Source organism: Gorilla gorilla, chromosome 10 (assembly GCF_029281585.2).
Source record: "Gorilla gorilla gorilla isolate KB3781 chromosome 10, NHGRI_mGorGor1-v2.1_pri, whole genome shotgun sequence".
Lineage (NCBI taxonomy): Eukaryota > Metazoa > Chordata > Mammalia > Primates > Hominidae > Gorilla > Gorilla gorilla.
The window spans coordinates 124,240,139-124,259,940 of NC_073234.2; the positions used below are offsets into that span (position 1 = coordinate 124,240,139).

The window sequence follows — 19,802 nt, forward strand, 5'->3', positions numbered from 1 at the left end:
TTTGTCAGAGGCCCCTCCTTTCAGGTCTCTCAGGCACCACCCAGTTCTGGCCCTCCTCACCCCCGTGAGCCAGGCGACATCCAAGCAGCCCCATGGTGCACCGGCTCTGTGCTGCATTCTCTGAATGTCCCTGAAGGCCAGGGCTGTTGTATTCTCTACCCACTCTCTGTCTAGTATGGGAGCCACTGGCCAGATGTGTTGACTGAACACTTAAGATGCAGTAAGTGTGACCAAGAAAGTGGGTTTGTCATTTTATTTCATTTTAGTTAATTTAAATTTAAGTTTAATTAGCTACATGAGGCTATCAGCTGTGGTACAGGACAGCAGAGCTCCGGAAGCTTTTGGCCTGGTGAGAAGAATCAGGACAAGGGCCTCCCTGGCCTCTTGCCCACTCTGCACAGCCCCTAACCATTGCTCTCATGACATTCTTTCCCAGCCCCAGAACTTTCAGCCATGTGACATCATCTATTGATTAGAGTCCAAACTTCTTGTGCTAACTCTCTATGGGTTGCCACAATTAGCCATTATATGTCGTTAACCTAAATTTCATTCATCTGCTATGCCCTGACCTTAGGGGCTTAGAATATAGTTAGAAAACAATACTTTAGAATAAAAACCCTTCTTGCATTACCTCTCGCACTATTCCCCCGTTCTCCATGCTTTGCATTCTCTGTTCTATCCCCAGCTATAGCACTGTCCCCATAAAGCCTACTGTGGTTCTCGGCTCATGGTGTCCTTCCTCCCATCTGCCTCCCGACGTCATGCCTGTCTTCCAGTGTTTATGCCTTCTCCAGGAAGCTTTCTCTTGTGGCCCTCGCTGTGAGCTATAGCTCCTCCCTTTCAACAACTTCTAGCACCTCTTCTTACTGTGCAGGTGAGGACACTGAGGCTTAAGGGTTAAGTCACTTGCTCAAGGTCACATACAGTCGGTCCTCTGTATCCGCGGGTTCCTCATCGGTGGATTCAACCAACTACAGACAGAAAATACAGTATTTGAGGGATGCTGAACTCTTTGAATTAGTGGGTTCTGCGGGTGCTCAAGCATCCATGGATTTTGTTATCCTCGGCAAAGGCAGGGGTCCTGAAACCAATCCCCTTGGATACTGAAGGAAAGACCACCCTTAGTGATAGGAACCTAGGAACCCAAGTTCCCTGATTTCCAAATCGTGTTCCCTGACCCACTTATTTACTAACTAGTGGTGAAGCCATCTTCCTGCCAGTATATTTTAACTTCACAATGGGATGTGAGGGCCAGGATGCACATGCTTTTTAAATCTCCCTCTGTGCTTGACATACAGTAGATTGAAAGTAAGTGCTGGTAGATACACTGGCCAAGCTGTGCTCTTCTCTGAAGTCAGTATTCCAGGAGTAACTCACCCTGGTCATCTCTGTGCCCTGGGCACACTGGGCACTCCCCACACACAGGTTGAACCTGGCAAATAAGACTCACAGCATCAGTGCTGCGTGCGAGTTAAAGCCACCTGGAGGTCAGGTCAGGTCTTCCTGACAACTGAGTGCTTCAAATAACACAACAGCAGCTAAGTTCCCCACATCACCTTGAGTGTCTGGAGAGCTAGGGCTATGACTTCTCTGTCTCAGGATCCCTCTCAGTGCCCAGAAAACAGTGGACATCAATAAATGTAACACCAATAACATCTTCGTTGAGCGCTATGCTAAGCACATCAGGTATGTTAACTCATTTATTCCTCAGTGTCCATCTCTCAGTGTTTTATACATACGGAAACTGAGGCTCAATTAGCCGAGCGTGGTGTCGTGCTCCTGTAATCCCAGCTATTGGGAGGCACAAGAATCACTCGAACCCAGGAGATGGAGGTTGCAGTGAGCCGAGATTGTGCCACAGCACTGCAACAGAGTAAGACTCCGTCTTAAAAAAACGAAAATCAGAAAACAAAACAAACAAACACTGAGGCTCAGGGAGGTTAAGTCACTTGCCCAAGTTCATGAGACCAAGGAGCGGGGAAGCAGGAAGGGGAAGGCAGGAGTGTAACTCTGAAACCTCTGCTCTTAGGCACTGGCTTTCAGCTGAACTGACACCTCTGGAAAACAGTCTCAAAAAAGTCCACTTCTCCTCCCAACAATTCAGACCTAAAACCATTTGGCAGGGAAGGGCAGGGCAAGCTTCTGAGTTGGGGAGGGGGTGTGGGATCCCAAGCTGAGGTGTCTGTTGGCAAGCAGGGTGCAAAGGGCATCTGTGCAGGGAGGGGGCTGCAAGGGAGACAGAGACTGCTCACAGGCAAGGAATGAAATATTAAACATTAATGTTAATATTTATAATTAATATATTTATGATATACTTACAGAATATATACATATTATATTAATTAATTTATAATATAGTTATAATTAATTATATTAGTATTAATATAATTAATATTAACAAATATATTATATAATATAAATAATACATAAATTTATATAATATACATAATGTTAATATTTATTAATATTTCAGGGACAATGGGAGTCATGAATATGGAGAGACAAAACTAGAATGAACCCCAAGGTGCTGCATCAGAATTGAAGGTACCAGTCTGAACTCATAGTTTTCAACATACCGAAATAAATATAGATGCACGTATGTGGGTATGCACGTACATAAAAATGTTCCCTAATTCTGCCCATTGAGAGGCCTGTGGTTAGCAACACCCCAACAACAATAAGCAGATCTAGCTTGGCTCCTAAATTTCATTTTCCACTAAAAGGAACCAGAGCCCCTTGGATAAAGGACTGATTCCACAGGTGGGTAGGGAGCATCTGTTGCCAGAAAGCAAGGAAGCACTTAAAGAATGATGTGGACATGTCAAAGGGACACAGAAGCCAGCCTGGATGAGATCTCACTGGCCCTAACTGTCCACAGGGACAATTTGAGCAAGGATGTCAACAATTTAAGAAGCAGATTATAAACCACTGAATAAAACAGAAAAATACAAAGAATTGAAACGGACATTGATGGCAGACAGGATATTAACATAATTTTAAAGTATCTCTCCAAGGAATGCTTCTGAATGATGAAGGGGAAAAGAATAACTGTACAATGGAAAAGCCTGGTAAAACCCACCTTAGTGACCAAAGTGAATGTCACCATAGTGGGACAAAAGGAAATCAAGTGCCACCTTATGGGATTCAACGAGGACGCAGCATCCCTTGGGTGATGTTCCAGCCAAATACGCACGCCCGGTGGAATCACACAAGAACATCAGACATACTCACACTGAGGGACACTCTGCAAACTGACAGTACTGGGCACAAACATGTCCAGGTCATGGTCGACCGCGGTGGCTCATGCCTGTAATCCCAGCATTTTGGGAGGCTGAGGTGGGCGGATCACTTGAGGTCAGGGGTTCGAGACCAGCCTGGCCAACATGGCAACACCCTGTTCTCTACTAAAAATACAAAAATTAGCCGAGCGTGGTGGAGCATGCCTGTAATCCCAGCTACTTGGGGCGCTAAGGCACAAGAATCGCTTGAACCCGGGAGGTGGAGGTTGCAGCGAGCCGAGATATCACCGCTGCACTCCAGCTTGGGCGACAGAGTGAGATTCCAACTCAAAAAATAAAAATAAAAAATAAAAAATAAAATCCAGGCCACAAGAGTCAAAGAAAGACTGAGGAATGTTCCAGACGGCAGGAGAGCCAAGAGACAGGATATCTAGATGCAACGGGCAGTCCTGAATTGGATCTTTTGTTATGAAGGACAACGCTGGGACATATGGTGACTCTTGAAAGGGGTTAGAGGACTAGACGGTGGGAATGCATCAGAGTCAGTGTCCCGCGTGGATGGCTGTGTTGCAGTTCTGTGGGAGAATGCCCTGGTCTGTATTCCAAGGGTAATGGAGTAGCAGGTTGACAAATTACTTTCAAATGGTTCAAAAAAGAAAGTTCTTTTCACTGTACTTGCAATTCTTATGTAAGCTGGAAATTATCTCAAAATTAACGAGAATTTTTTATCGACATAGTATTTTACATATTTATGGAACACATGTAAGTATTTGTTACATGCATAGACTGTGTAATGACCAAGTCAGAGTATCTGGGGTATCCATGACCTTGAGTATTAATCATTTGTATGTGCTGGGAGCATTACAAGTTTTCGAGTTACCATTTTTTTTTTTTTCCTTTGAGACAGGGTCTTACTCTGTCGCCCAGGCTGGAGTGCAGTGGGACAATCACGGCTCACTCAGCACAGCCTCCACCTCCCAGGCTCAAGTGATCCTTCCACCTCAACCACCCAAGTAGCTGGGACTACAGGTGTGTGCCGCCACCCCCAGCTAATTTTTTAATTTTTTTGTAGAGACAGGGTCTCACTATGCTGCCAGGGATGGTACTGAACTCCTAGGCTCAAGAGATCGTCCCACCTCGGTCTCCCAAAGTGCTGGGATCATAGGCATGAGCCACCACACCCAGCCAAATTTTTTAAAGTTATTTTTTAAATCTCCACTTAATTCGATTTTGGTAAAACACTACCTGTAATTTTTCTTTATCGGTAGGTAATAAAACTTCAGATGATTTTACTGATCACTGGTATGGGCATATTTCATGACTTTGCCCTTTCATCTCTTGCATAGTTTTACCCTCACCAAGCAAGACCTTCCCTGCCTCAGCACTGTTTGCCCTCTTCATGTTTTCCAGAACAGAAGTGGCCCTGTTTCGTGCCCAGAGCAGAAGAGAACGATGAAAGGCTCTGCTCTCCCAGGTCTTCCTGGTCTGTGTGTGTCCAGGTTTTGAGGGCCTCTCACATACACGGCTCTGGACCATGTAAGATCTAATTTTAGCATTTTCCTGCTCGGAGACCACGTTTGGAACAGCAGGGGCTGACCTGCCCGTGCAGGCCTCCTATTGTGAAGGGCACGCGAAGCCAGGATACCACAGCCCTGCAGGATGTGACTCAGCATCCTGTCTCAGTGCTGGGGCGGCCAGCAGCTCTGGCACCAAGCGCTGCTGCTGACCTCACCTCTTAAGACCACAAATACCCAGGGTAATTGGTGGGATAGGCATGCAGCATCAGCTCTCCCTGTTAAGACAACTTGCTTGTCCATCCATTATGCTGGGCTTCCTTGTGAACACCACAGGTATCTATCAGGAAGAGTTCTTCCGAGGAACTGATCTGCTGGTATTTTCAGGACACCAAGAATCAAGAGATTGATCTTGTTTCTGTCTTTGCTTTGACTACCAGGAAACTCAAAGTCAGATCCGTGGCCAAATTCTGGTAACCATACCAATGCTATGCCATGTATTACATGTACAAACCTTCCCCTTACTTCATCTTATTTTCTTCTGCTTTCTTCGTGTCCCGATTTTCTCACTAATGTTAAATTCTATTGTTCTCTAAGAATGTTGTAAGGTGTTTCAAATCCTTTTTGGAGGGCACTACTGTAGATACAACACACATTACCCCTGAGGGATAAGGACTCTTTTTGACTCCACACAGAATCCCTGGCATTTGGCAAAGAACCCATATTTAGGCACTAAATACACATCGGCTGAATGGAAAAAGCCAATAGCTAAGTAAAAACCACCTCCATTACCATATTGTTTCACAAGAGGTTCCTCTCCCTTCCACCTCATGAGGTGGGGCCTGGTCAGGAGTCCCCAGGGCCTGGGAATTAGGTTCCTTAGGGAGCCTTCTTGCTGTAGGGGCAGCCGACAGGTCAGTGGCCTTGACTCCAGACCTAAAGAGCCACTCCTAGACTCCCAGCTGCAACAGACACAGCGTGGCACGGGTGGGCCTGGCCACTGGGGAAGTGACAAGTGATTTCCAGATGCTGCAGCCAGCCTGGCTCTTTCCAGACCACACTGAAGGCCCCTTCCTGTGGGAATTCTGATGGGGCCCAGATTTGGGGAAACACGCCTCGAGGACTCTTGGCAAGTGCGTGCCAGGCCTGGACCAGGAATGACTTCTGCGGGCACAGGGAAAGACCAGGCATTTCCTAACACAGGACCTCTGAACAGCCTTCTCTGAAACAAAGTCTTTCTAAAAATAGCTTCAAAAGTAACCATTCAAGAAAGAAAAAAAAAAACTGTAAAAGTAAAGGCACTCAAGAATGATGTTTCCCAGATAAAAGCCTGGCACAGGTTTCAGAGGAACTTGCAGGAAAACAGGTCAAGGCTGGGTTTTTCCTTAGGTGTCACTTGGTTAACATTGGTCTTTGGAGGGGAACAAGTGTGGCAGAAGGGCTGGCACTGAAAATGATGGCCACTGGGTATAGGCCAGGGCCAGACACTGTACACAGAACAAGACTCTCTGGAGGCCTCAGGAGGGCCCCAAGAGGAGGAAGGCAGGTGGTGGGCCCAGGGTCAGACATGCAAGTGAGCTAAGTGGCAAGGCCGATGCCCCATCCAGAAGCCCCACTCTGACCACACGCAGGCTCTCCCGGCATGTCCTCATTTATGCGGCAGTCTCTTGTATCTCACTGCAATTCTGCCCCCACACTGCAGGCTGGCCAGCGTGGCTTCCTCATAAGCACATCACCCTGCATCCCGACACTGACTACACCCACAAAGCAGGAGCCCCCGCACCCTCCAGCCCAATTGCTCAGTTCGCTTTGAAAATGGCTCCTCTCGGGGGCTGGGCACAGTGGCTCACGCCTGTAATCCCAGCACTTTGGGAGGCCGAGGTGGTTGGATTGCTTGTGGTCAGGAATTCAAGACCAGCCTGGCCAACATGGTGAAACCCCATCTCTACTAAAAATACAAAAAATTCGCCGGGCATGGTGGTACACGCCTATAGTCCTAGCTACCCAGGAGGCTGAGGCAGGAGAATCACTTGAACCCAGGAGGCAGAGGCTGCAGTGAGCCGAGATCGTGCCACTGCACTCTAGCCTGGGTGACGGAGCAAGACTCTGTCTCAAAAAAAAAGAAAAGAAAAAAGAAAATGGCTCCTCTGGATTTTGATTAATCCTATTTTGATTAATCCCGGTTTCTCATTTTCAGCCTTCCTTGAAGCAGCATGACCCATCTGGATGTCCTCCTCATCTCAGGAATTTTCTAATAAGCTGTCTAAATCCAGAGATCTGACCACAGAACAATGAATGCCAAAGATGAGTTCTAAAGATGCGAGTACTTTCTTTCTAAATGGACGCTGCTTTCTGTATGGCTCTGCTCCTGGGGGCAGACGCAGCAGGCTAAGCTCTGCGGAGGAGGAGGTGAGTCCCAGCAGAGGGTCACTTCCTCTCGGTAGCCCAGCTGGTTTTCTCCACTGCAGGGTCAGACCATAGCCCTGACCCAGCTAGACCCCCATAAGCGCATGACCTTGCTCTCACTGTGGGAATAAAACTCGTGATAGTCAGTTACAAATACACAGCAAATGAAGAGCAGCACAATATAAACACAGATCTAGATTGGTGGGTCTGAGGACTCATTCTTAAATTTGGAGGCCATCACCTAATCTTGTCTTTTCACTTTACACAGCAGGAGACAGGGACCCAGAGAAGTGAAGAGGCGTTGCCTTAGGTTGCACAGCAGATGACGCATCTCAAGATGGACCCTAGGTTGTCTGACTCCGTCTCACAGCTTTGCCCCATTTATCATGAAGATGACCACTGGTAACACTGCTACCTACGAGCTGAGCTTGCACGCACATTCCTGGTGTGTACATGCATGCGCGCACGCTCATGCGATGTGCTAAGTGCACAGGAAGGAGACCAGAGCCCTGAGGCGTTCTTTTGAAGTCTAAGTACTGGTGTTTCAAAAGTTTAATGAAACCTACTAGACTCTGAGCAAAATTCGTTTTACGTTAACCTTAATGAAAAGTTTAATTAAGTTCTGACAGAATTAACTCTTCACGTCTCTGTCCTCATTTGTCCCCATTCTAGAATGAGTTTTCTAATTAAAAAAAATATATAGGGCCGGGTGCAGTGGCTCACGCCTGTAATCCCAGCACTTTGGGAGGCCGAGGCGAGTGGATCACCTGAGGTCAGGAGTTTGAGACCAACCTGGCCAACATGGTGAAACCCCGTCTCTACTAAAAATACGAAAAATTAGCTAGGGGTGGTGGCGCATGCCTGTAATCCCAGCTACTCGGGAGGCTGAGGCAGGAGAATCACTGGAACCCCGGAGGCGGAGGTTGCAGTGAGCCAAGATCGTGCCACTGCACTCCAGCCTGGTGACAGAGCGAGTCTCCATCCCCCCCCCCCCCAAAAAAGTATATATGTGTGTGTGTGTATATATATGTGTATATATATATATATATATGTGTGTGTGTGTGTGTGTGTATATATGTGTGTATATATATGTGTGTATATATATATGTGTATATATATATGTGTGTGTATATATATGTGTGTGTGTATATATATATGTGTGTGTGTATATATATATGTGTGTGTGTGTATATATATATATAGCTGGGCACAGTGGCTCATGCCTGGAATCCCAGCACTTTGGGAGGCCGATGTGGGCAGATCGCTTGAGTCCAGGAGTTCAAGATCAGCCTGGGCAACACAGTGAGACCCTGTCTCTACCCAAAATACAAGGTGGTGTGCACCTGTGGTCCCAGCTACTTGGGAGGCTGAGGTGGGAGGACCAATTGAGCCCAGGAGGTCGGGGCTGCAGTGAGCTGTAATCATGCCACTGTACTCCAGTCTGGGCAACAGAGCAAGACTCTGTCTCAAAAAGAAGAAAAGAGAGAGAGAGGGAAAAAAAATTGAAGACAAATTCTGATTTTCAAATCAAACGTTCCAACAAACTGCAGAAATAAAACCCAAGTTAAACCAAAAGGAACAGCCAAACAGCACAATGACCCCAATGTTTAAATATGCCCCAATGTTTAAAAGTGGGAGTCAATGGGAGGCCACTACCTACAAGGCCACAGGGGTTGGGGCAGGACTCAGGTCCCTGAATCACAGCAGCCTGCATTCAAACCCTGGCTCAGGCCTCCCACCAGCCTCGTGGAACTGGTTTCCTAAAATGAGGAGAGTCCCTACTTTGCAGGCTTGTGACAACAAGATGACAGCAAGTGCAAAAGTTCCAAGCCCAGAGCCTGCAGCCTGCAGAAGCTGGCCTCATTACCACCCGGATGTTCTCCGGGCTGCAGCACATGAAGGGGATATGTGACAATCCCTGCTTTAAGTAGAGCTCAGGGAGGTGACGGGACCTGCCCAAGCACATAGTGATGCCGCTAATGGCTCACCAGGAAGAATGGACTGCAAAGCCTGGTTCTTCTGATAAACTCCATTCTGTCTCCCAGTGTGGGTTCTGATGCATAGGGAGGAGGAAAAGACAGTGCTTGGATTTTGGGGTGAAGAGCACAGGTTTTGGAGTCAATGAGACATGGAGTATGAGGGTCTCAGCTCTACCGTTTACTACTAAATAAAAACAGGCCACTGACCTCTCTGGGGTTTAGTCTTCTCCTCCAGGGAATGGGAATTCAAATGTCCTTACAGGGTTTTCACAAAGATTAACTGAAATAATGCACACAAGGCAATTCACAGAGTGGAGTATGGGTGTTCCCCTTTCTCTCCTCCATCCCTGCTTTATTTTTTCGCCTGGGCACTTACCAACACATGATTATTGTGCTTGTTTATTTTATTTACTGTCTTGTCTCCCTCAACAGAATGTCAGCTTCCAGAGCAGGAATTTTTATTTTGTTTGTTGCTATATTCCCAGCCCCTAAAACAGGGCTTGGCACACAGTAGGAGCTCAAAAAATATTTGTTGAATGAATAGCTCACAAGCAGACAGATGAGGACAGAGGGGTCTTGAGACTGATCTAACAGCACCGATATTACTAAACTGCAACGGAGGCAACAGTGGGAAGAATTTCTTTGTCCTTTGTTTCCTGAAAGTCCAAGACCACTTTTAGTTGCTCAACAGGAAACAATACTCAATTTACAAGACCTCTAGGGCCTATCCAGGGCAAACTGGGCACTGTGAGGCAGGAGGTCAGGCAGCCCTGTCCCTAGGGTGGCTCACGGTCTAGTGGGCAGGGCCAGCTTCTTCATATGTGCTCAGAGGGGCCCCGTGCTTGGTTTAATACTCCGTTGGTGCCATCTTGAAATTCTTAATAATGTTTGTTGTTGTTGTTTGTCTGTTTTGAGACAGAGTCTCACTCTGTCGCCCAGGATGGAATGCAGTGGTGTGATCTCAGCTCACTGTAACCTCCACCTCCCGGGTTCCAGTGATTCTCCTGCCTCAGCCTCCCAAGTAGCTGGGATTACAGGCACGCGCCACCATACTCGGCTAATTTTTGTATTTTTAGCAGAGACAGGGTTTTACCACGTTGCCCAGGATGGTCTCAAACTCCTGACCTCAAGTGATCCGCCCGCCTCGGCCTCCCAAAGTGCTAGGATTACAGGAGTGAGCCACTGAGCCCAGCCTCTTAATAATGTTTTAAAAAGGGGCTCTCCCATGTTCATTTTGCACTGGGCTCCACAAATTACGCAGCCAGTCCTGCATTACAGGAAACATTTCTGTACCTAAGTACATATACTACAAAGCAAGTACCAAACACCAAGGAAACACTAAGGAGAGAAAAATGCCTGTGAGAAGAAAAAGGAAGACACGAATCATTCCCAACAGAAGCTGTTACCATGAAGGAAGTACGGGCAGGGGCATTTGTTGAATGTCTACTATGGGAGAAGGGGTTCGCATCATGAGCACATTTAATTCTGACAACCACCCTACAAGCTGTGTACTATACTGGCCATTTGAAACTAAGGCCTGCCCGAGATCATATAATAGCCTAGTGAGGTGACAAAGGACAGACACAGGAGCCAAACCCATGCCCATCCCTCCCTAAGTCCAAAATCTTAGAAAAAAAAAAATAAGAATCAACATGGGTGGTTATTTTTAAGGCCAGCATGTTCAAGGTGGGGGCAAATCCAAGAGACACTAAGCCTCAGAGCATGAACAAGCATGTGGGTGCTGAGTGGAGGGGACCAGCGTTTACCAGGGCGATGTCAGACTCTGCAAGGCTCGCTCCCCGCGTTTCTGGTCTCTTCCCATGAGCACCAGGCACCCCTTACCATCCCCAAACTAGGCACATCTGTAACGCTGAATGGAAACCTACTTGTTTACATGTGTTCTCTCTATGTTAGACTGGGGGCATCCCTAGAACACACACAGATTGACTGGTGGGCAGAATTCTGCTAGGTGCATGCACCCGAGTGAGCCTTTCTCTTTGAATGTGGGAGGGACCAGAGAACAAGATGGGAGAGCTGTTCCCTTAATTAGGCTGTGCTGCACATTAAAGGCGATAAGACAGTCATTCCAGTGATAACAATCTGTCATAAGACCCTACAGAAGCAGACTCTCCTGTTGGCCTTGAAGAAGCAAGCACCACGAATTCTCCACAGCTGCAAGAAAATGAATTCAGGCCAGGCGTGGTGGCTCACGCCTGTAATCCCAGCACTTTGGGAGGCTGAGGCGGGTGGATCACCTGAAGTCAGGAGTTTGAGACCAGCCTGACCAATACAGTGAAACCCCGTCTCTACTAAAAATACAAAAATTTGCAGGGTACACCTGCAGTCCCAGCTACTCGGGAGGCTGAGACAGGAGAATTACTTGAACCCAGGAGGCAGAGGCTGCAGTGAGCCGAGATCGCACCACTGCACTCCAGCCTGGGCAACAGAGCAGAAAAAAAAAAAAAAAAGAAAATGAATTCAGCCAAGAACCACGTGAGCTTAAAAGAGGACCCTGGGGTTCAGACAAGACCCCAGCCCCGGCCAGCAAGCCTTGTGAGTTCCCGAACAGAGAACCCAGCTATACCGTGTCCAGATTCCTGACCCATGGAAGCTGTGAGATAATAAACATGGCCTGGGTGCGGTGGCTGGCCAGGCGTGATGGCTCATGCCTGTAATCCCAGCACTTTGGGAGGCCAAGGCGGGCAGATCACCTGAGTTCAGGTGCTCGAGACCAGCCTGCCCAACATGACGAAACCCTGTCTCTACTAAAAATACAAAATTGGCCAGGTGTGGTGGTATGCGCCTCTAATCCCAGATACTCGGGAGGCTGAGGCAGGAGAATTGCTTGAACCCGGGAGGCGGAGGTTGCAGCGAGCTGAGATTGCGCCATTGCACTCTAGCCTGAGCAACGTGAGCGAAACTCCATTTCAAATTTAAACAAAATAAACATATATTGTTTAACTGTTAAGTTAGTGGTAACTTGTCATGCAGCAAGCAATGACTGATACAGTAACCTATGCACACATCCATCTCCAGTACGGACACAGAACTTGGATGCACGGGGTGCATGACACCTCTTGGCAGGACTTAACTGACAGACAAGCAACAAAGACAATAAAGCCCAGGCTAAGATGGACCGCCAAGGGCAGGGAGGAACCCCAGAGTGTGGACAGGTGCAAAAGTAGGGGTGTTCAATGAAGAGGGGAAGCATGGTCTGCAGGGCAATGACATGCCAACCCCCATCCACTCTGACACTGTAGGGGAGGGGGTGAAGGCAAAACCACACTTCAAAAGGCTGTAGGGAGAATGGGGTCCCTGGGGGACTTCCAAGTGGAGACCAAAAGGGGAAGGGAGTGCGGAGAGAAAGGCAGAGGAGTCAGGGAGTTCACAGTTTACCACTGAAACCAAATAAAACAGAAGAGACAAAATCCTGCAGCTCGCTCTGGCCCAAACCTTTGCTAGGGCAGGCAATCACAAATGAGCAAATTATAATAATTCTAATGACCATGTTCCCACACTTGACTTGGAAATGCTGGATTAAAAAAAAAAAAACTTCACTCCTGATCCACACCCTGGGGACAATATTATCTCCCCAGTGTCCTACCTAGCCCACAACTACTTATGTCTCATGCCAGACTGAGCCAGCTCCCGGGATGGCAAGGGAGCCAGGAGCTGCTGCCAGCAGGGCCATCTGCTCACCAATTCCCACAGTCTGAACGGCACAGCTTCCAAAGAGGGACTACGAGCGGCCAGCAGCAGCCTGCACATGCAGAAGGCAGGGGAGAGCGAGGGAAATGGATCTATACTGCTCTGCTGCAATCATCTGCATGCTGGGTGTGAGATGATCAGTTCTTGAGACACTTCCCAGAAGGCCTTCAGAAATACTGTCTGAGTTACAACACTGCTTCCTCCAAGTCTGTATTCTTATTTGCATCTTATAGGAATGTAGCCGGGTAAAGGAGGAAGGCTGCTCCAAGTCAAAGGGCATCCATGGTGGGCGCCCTCTCAGGCCTGGACCCAGCACCTGCAGGAGTCGGCCCCTTTGATTCTCCTCTGCCATGAACTAACACTGCACGTCAGCAATACTTTGTGAAGACCGAGCACAGCAACCAAGCCCACTGTGGACCTGATTCTAGGCAAGGAACTTTTTTTTTTTTTGAGACAGGGTCTTGCTGTCACCCAGGATGGAGTGCAGCGGCACAATCTCAGCTCACTGCAGTCTCAACCTCCTGGGTTCAAGTGATTCTCCTACCTCAACCTCTTGAGTAGCTGGGACTACAGGCGTGCGCTACCATGCCCAGCTAATTTTTCTATTTTTTTTTGCGGAGATGGGGTCTTGCCATGTTGTGTAGGCTGGTCTCAAACCCCGGGGCTCAAGCGATCCACTCACCTTGGCTTCCCAAAGTATTGGGATTACAGGCGTGAGCCACTGGGCCTGGCCTGGACAAGGAACATCACATAACTACTCCACAACCCTGAAAGGTCACAGTGTCATCCCTGTTTTATAGGTGGAACAATTGAGACCCACAGAGGTGTAGGAACACACAAAGGTAAAGGAACTCAGCCACCAGCACAGGAGCCAGATGCCAAACTTAGGTCTGCCTGACTCAGAACCCCACTGCCTTCCCTCTACACCTGGCTGTTTCTCCTACATGTCTGGAATTTACTGCAGGGTCAAAGGTTCATCCATTTAAACTGTTAACTTTTATCAACTTACTTATTTTGAGACAGAGTCTCGCTCTGTTGCCCAGGCTGGAGTGCAGTGACGCAAACTCGGCTCACTGCAACCTCCCGGATTCAGGCAATTCTCCTGCCTCAGCCTCCCGAGTAGCTGGAATTACAGGAGCGCACCACCAGGCCGGCTAATTTTTGTATTTTTAGTAGAAAGGGGGTTTCACCATGTTGGCCAGGCTGGTCTCAAACTCCGGAGCTCCAGTGATCCGTCCCGCCTTGGCCTTCCAAAGTGCTGGGATTAGAGATGTGAGCCACCATGCCCAGCCATTTAAACTGTTTAAATGCTACACAAAGGCAGAGAAACGAGGCCGTCACTAAGGGATGTGAGAGCACTTAGGGATGCAACAAGGGCACACAGACCTGCATCGTAAGGCGGGTGTGGCACCTGTCACAGATAGGGATGCCAGGGGCTCCCTGCTTTCTCTGAAGAGAGGGAAATCACAAACATCTGGGGCAGGCGCACTTTTAGCTGGTCGTGAGGACTACAGCCAGGTGAAAAGGAACTGGCCTAGGGAACGTGTGTGACTGGGGAGCAGGGAGTAGTCCCGATGGACTGGAAAAGGCACATGCGAGAGGGGAGGGCGGAAAGGCCACCAACGCCGGTGACGCTGGAGCTCAGAAAAGACTCCGAGGACCAGAAGGAAGAAGCATCAAGGGACCAGGGGGTGATATGCCAAGGTAGAGAGGATGGGTCCGGGGTGTTCCTCTGTGACGGGACAGAAGAGATGTGAGGACCTGAAGAGGCGCCACCAGGGAACTTGAGAAAAAGAAGGCAGGTGGCTCGGAAGACCCGATCCATGTGACCCTGCAATTTATTGGATATGGATGAATCAGAGCTGACTTTTTCGATGACCCAAAAGATGAAACTACTAATTAAGGCTAGACGGAGGGGAGAAAAGAGAGAGAAATATCCTGCTACCTCCAGTTTTTCTCCCGACAGCACCTCCTAGAGATGAGGTGATGGCAGCTCACCTTCAGGATCCATTGGAAACAAAGAGAAATCTCTCCCTAATTCTCCTGACCCCAAACAGAAAGCAACCAACTATTCCATAATTTTCTTCTCTAGGAGAGATTCAGAGAGAAGAGGCCTGAAAATGCAAATTAACACACGGATGTGAATGAGTTTCAGTCAAAGCTTAAACCAGGACACAACTTTTCTTGTGTAGCAAGGAAGGCTAGGAGGCAGGATGGTGTCCTGTGCCTAAAAAGGTGAGTGTGACGTCAAGGTGGCTGAAGAGGGGTTTAAAAGGGCACCTAGAGAGACAAGCCCAGAGCCCAGCATCCCACCCTAAATGAGAACACAGGTCTCCAACTCCAGCCCAGGGTCTCCCTGTGGTCACAATGGTGTTGGGGGCCTGCTGACAGTGGCACGGAAGGACTCCCGGTGGTGGTCAGAATGACCCAACATCCCAGGAGGCACCCGCCACCAGTTGGCATGAGTCCTTGGTGCTGGCCCTGGCGCTGCTGCTAATCCACCCCAGTGGCCTTAGGCATGCTCCCTCACCTGTATGTCCAAGACAGCTAATGCAACAGTACTACTAACCTGGTCTCCAGAAAGGCGGCAGAGTAGGATCAACTTGGCATTAGAGGTCTCGCTTCAAATACAGGATTTCCCAATTCCAATCTTGGGCCTCAACCACCAACCGGGAAAACCCCCCTCCTAGGGCTGTTTTGAGAATTCAATATGGAAAGCTGCCAAAGCTTTATTTCCCATCCCTTTGTAAGGTCCCCTGCAGCTCCCAACTAGACAGAGAAAGGGACCTTTTATTAGCAAGAAACGGGCCAGGTGCAGTGACTGTCATCACGCCTGTAATCCCAGCACTTTGGGAGGCTGAGGTGGGAGGATCACTTAAGCCCAAGAGTTTGAGACCAGCCTCAACAACACAGTGCGATCTCGTCTCTTCAAAACACATTTAAAAAAATTAGCCAGGTGTGGTGGCGCACACCTGTAGTCCCAGCTACTTGGGAGGCTGAGGTGGGAAGATAGCTTGGCCCCAGGAGTTCAAGGCTGCAGTGAGCTATGATCACACCATTGCACTCTGGCCTGGACAACAAAGACCCTGTCTCTAAAAAATAAAAATAAAAAGTTTTAATTTTAAAAAAGGTTAAATACTAATGAGAAGGGTCCACATACACATTTTCATGTCACTGCTATTTATAAGTTCTTATTAACTGAAAACACTATGCTATAAGCTATTAAAGGTAATTAAAAAATAAAAATAGCTCTTTGCCCCAAAGACAGTCTAAGTGACAGAGCTCAGTACTCTCTCATCAACAACAGCCCTGAGAGAGACAAGAGATGGAAGAGATTCCAACCCCAAGAAAGGGCTGGAGGGGAGCCAGGGGAGGAGGCATGGGGGAGGGGACCTCCAAGAGGGAGCTAGGGGAGGGCAGATGGGGAGGAGAGCCCAGAAGGGAACTGGGGGAGGGGAACATGGCGGAGGGGAGCATGGGGGAGGGGAGCTCCAAGGGGGAGCACGAGGGAGGAGAGATGGGGAGGGGAGCTCTAGGAGGGAGCTGGGGGAGGGGAGATGGGGAGGGGAGCTCCTGGAAGGAGCTGGGGGAGGAGAGCATTGGGGAGGGGAGATGGGGGAGGGGAGCTCCAAGAGTGAGCTGGGGGAGGGGAGATGGGGAGGGGAGCTCCAGGAGGGAGCTGGGGGAGGGGAGATGGGGAGGGGAGCTCCAGGAGGGAGCTGGGGGAAAAGAGCTTGGGGAGGGTAGCTCAATGATGGGACGTGGGGATGGGGAGCTAAGGAGGAGATCTGGGAGAGGGGAGCTTGGGGAGGGGAGATGGGGGAGGGGAGATGGGGGAGGGAAGCTGGGGAAGGGGATCTGGGAGAGGGAAGCTTGGGGAGAGGATCTAGGGAGGGGAGCTGGGGGAGGGGAGATGGGGAGGAGAAATGGGAGAGGAGCTTGGGGAGGGGGATCTAGGGAGGAAATCTGGGGCAAGGGAGCTGAGGGAGGGGAACTTGGGGAGGGGATTTAGGGAGGGGAGCTGGGGGAAGGGGAGCTCAGAGAGGGGACTTCAGGGAGGGGAGATGGGGGAGGGGATTGGGGAGGGATGGTTAGGGATGGGATCTAGGGAGGGGATTTGGGGGAGGGAAGCTTGGGGAGGGGATCTAGGGAGGGGATCTGGGGGAGGGGAGTGGGGAAGAGAGATGGAGAGTCGGGGGAGGGGAACCTGGAGGGAGGGATCTGGGGAAGGGGATTTTGGGGAGGAGAACAGGTGGAGAGAGGAGCTGGTGGGGAGGGCAGTTGGGGGCAGGGATCTGGGGGAGGAGATTTGGGGGGAAGGGAGCTGGGTGCCTACAGGAGCCGCTCTGAGGTGGGCAAGCCCCTCTTTCAGTTCCTCCTTGACAATCAGTCTCCAGACTTCCACTCCACCCACTCCCTGCTTCCACCCAGACAGTCTGATCTGCAACTCGGCCCATGACTGCCCCCATTGGGAATCCAGCTGCTTCTAGCCTGGGAACGCTGACGTGGGCCCTGACCTGACCAATCAAAAACCCCAGGGTGATGGAGCAAATGTGTCCTGTATCTTGAGCATAACATTAAAAGTGAGGACCCAGCAGAAGTCCCCCAGCGAGGACCCAGAAATAAGGCATCTCTTTGATTCTTGCAGGCTAGTGTTTCCCTACCCACATAATCTTTAGAAATCATGTGTGCTGTAATAAAAGTGAGTATTTCCCCTCCCTTCACTCAAGCACACAGAAACATCGGAGAAAAGCTGAGCATATTTCTACTAGTTCTGCATATGATTTTGACCAGAACACCCTGCTGTCGGTAATGAATGGTTGACCCCAATTTCTGAACACATATTTCCTTTTCCAATTAATTTTCCTTCCCCTCATGAGATAAAACAGACTTTTTTTTAAAAAAAACAATATTCCTGAAAATTTATTTACTTTTTTTAAAACTATGAGGTCAGAGTTTAAGACTGGCTCCTTGGTATGAAGGAATACATGATATTAATATAACAAAGGGCTGAATCTTCTATAAATCAACAAAACACCCAAACAAAGGCAGAACTTAATTTTTGGCAAAGAAAAAACAAAAATGTTTTTGGTGTCCATTACTGAATACATCAGCTGAGGACTGCATCTTGGAATCTTTTAAATGAGCAGAGCTAAAGATTTCTCATAAGCACAATTAAAGCACCCTGAATTGATACCTTTAGGGGATTGAGTATCTGTTTCAAATCAGCGAAGTGCTTACCGCAAAAGGAACACCTTACCAAAAGCAAGATGAAAAAGTGAGGGCAGAGTGTCATGATTATTACTTTTTTTTTAAGCAGAAAAATAGTCTGCAAGAAAATACATAAAAATGCTCAAGTTAGGCCGGGCACAGTAGCTCATGACTGTAATCCCAGTACTTCAGGAGGCCAAGCAGGAAGATGTCTTGAGGCCAGGAGTCCAAGACCAGCCTGGGCAACACAGCAAGACCTTGTCTCTATTAGAAAATAATAAGTTACCAAAAAATGCTCAAAATGGTAATGTAAGGGTGGTAGAATAATGGCAATTATTTTCCTTCTTTTCCGAGTGTTATATAATATTATTAAAGTGGCTAGACATATGTATGGATTTTAAAGCACTTCAGTTTTATGTGTTTTAGATATAATTTCTAAAGCACTAAGAAATTGGCATATTCTTTTTTTTTTTTTTTTTTTTTTTTTAAGACGGAGTTTTGCTCTGTCGCCAGGCTGGAGTGCAGTGGCGCGATCTTGGCTCACTCTGCCTCCCGGGTTCAAGCGATTCCACCGCCTCAGCCCCCCGAGCAGCTGGGACTACAAGCACACATTACCACGCCCGGTTAATTTTTTCTATTTTTTTAGTAGAGACAGGGTTTCACCATGTTGGCCAGGATGGTCTCGATCTCCTGACCTTGTGATCCACCCGCCTCAGCCTCCCAAAGTGCTGGAATTACAGGCGTGACCCACCGCACCCAGCCCAAAACTGGCATATTCTTTTTGAAGGTTTTCCCTTTGGGAGAGGAACAAGAGCATTCCTTACCTGCTTGGGAGAAAGACTTAGGAACAAAAATTGAAAGTCTGCTTACCTGAGGTTTAATTTTCGATCTTCTTCGCTGCCAGCCTCCAACTACAGAGAAAGAAAGAGAATATCACACCACAGGCACCACTGTCAACACGCCTCGGGCGGCAGTCTCACATTTTCTACCCCGGTACTGGAAAAAGATAAAGATATCCAGGAAACCTAGCTACTTCTAAACAGCCGTGCCCTTTCCTCACCAATCCCGGTCTGTCCCTTGGAGTCATTTCCGTGGGGGAATTTTCAGGTTTCCAAATGTTGACCCACATTCCTGCCACAGTCCAGGGGATGGAGTCCTGTTAGCTCAACATTTCCTATCTGGTGTTGTTACCCAGCACGGTCTTTTAGCCCTCAGCCCTCAACTTTCCGGGGTTGTTCTGGATCTTATCCTGTTTTTCTCTTTTAAGGGGAGGGGGTCATGTTTAAAGAGAATCCACTTCCTCCACGGAGCCAGGCAATAACAGCTGAGTGATGAACACCATTTTCAAAAAACCAACCCAGGCAAGACTTGCACAGTGGAAGGTGGCCAGGAATCAGGCCGTCTGTTTGTGGGTCTTGAAAGCTCTTGATGGTTCTCGAAAAGACTTAAACGTTTGATACGAAACATCCTAGGCTATCGGTTTATTTATATAAATGCAAGAAAGAGATATTTAATATTTTCTGAAATCTAAAAGGCCAAGAGTTTGGGCTCCAGAAGTACCTATGACATATTTTTATTTTTTTTCTTTCAGAGAGCAAACTGAAATGAGAAGGAAACACACACACACCCCCCAAACAACTCCGCACCGCTGGGACTTGGCATGTTTTTTATGTTGCACAGAGGCGCCCATTGAATGGGAAAGAGAAACCTGGAAAGCTGTGATGGCTGGGAGAGATGCAGGGCTG

At 48.4% G+C, this 19,802-nt stretch overlaps 1 protein-coding gene and 1 pseudogene across 2 annotated transcripts in view; one reads left to right on the forward strand and one right to left on the reverse strand.

Moving 5' to 3' along the window:
* The window catches only part of LOC129526019 (basic proline-rich protein-like), a 328,162-nt pseudogene that overhangs the window by 254,237 nt on the left and 54,123 nt on the right, over positions 1 to 19,802 (forward strand).
* Positions 1 to 19,802, reverse strand: part of SSH1 (slingshot protein phosphatase 1) — a 74,926-nt gene that overhangs the window by 50,980 nt on the left and 4,144 nt on the right. For both annotated transcript variants that reach the window (XM_031000635.3, XM_055358962.2), the window contains one exon: positions 18,928 to 18,968. In XM_031000635.3, the coding sequence (XP_030856495.2) occupies positions 18,928 to 18,968 (41 nt within the window). Of the gene's footprint in view, positions 1 to 18,927; positions 18,969 to 19,802 lie in introns of those variants that run through there.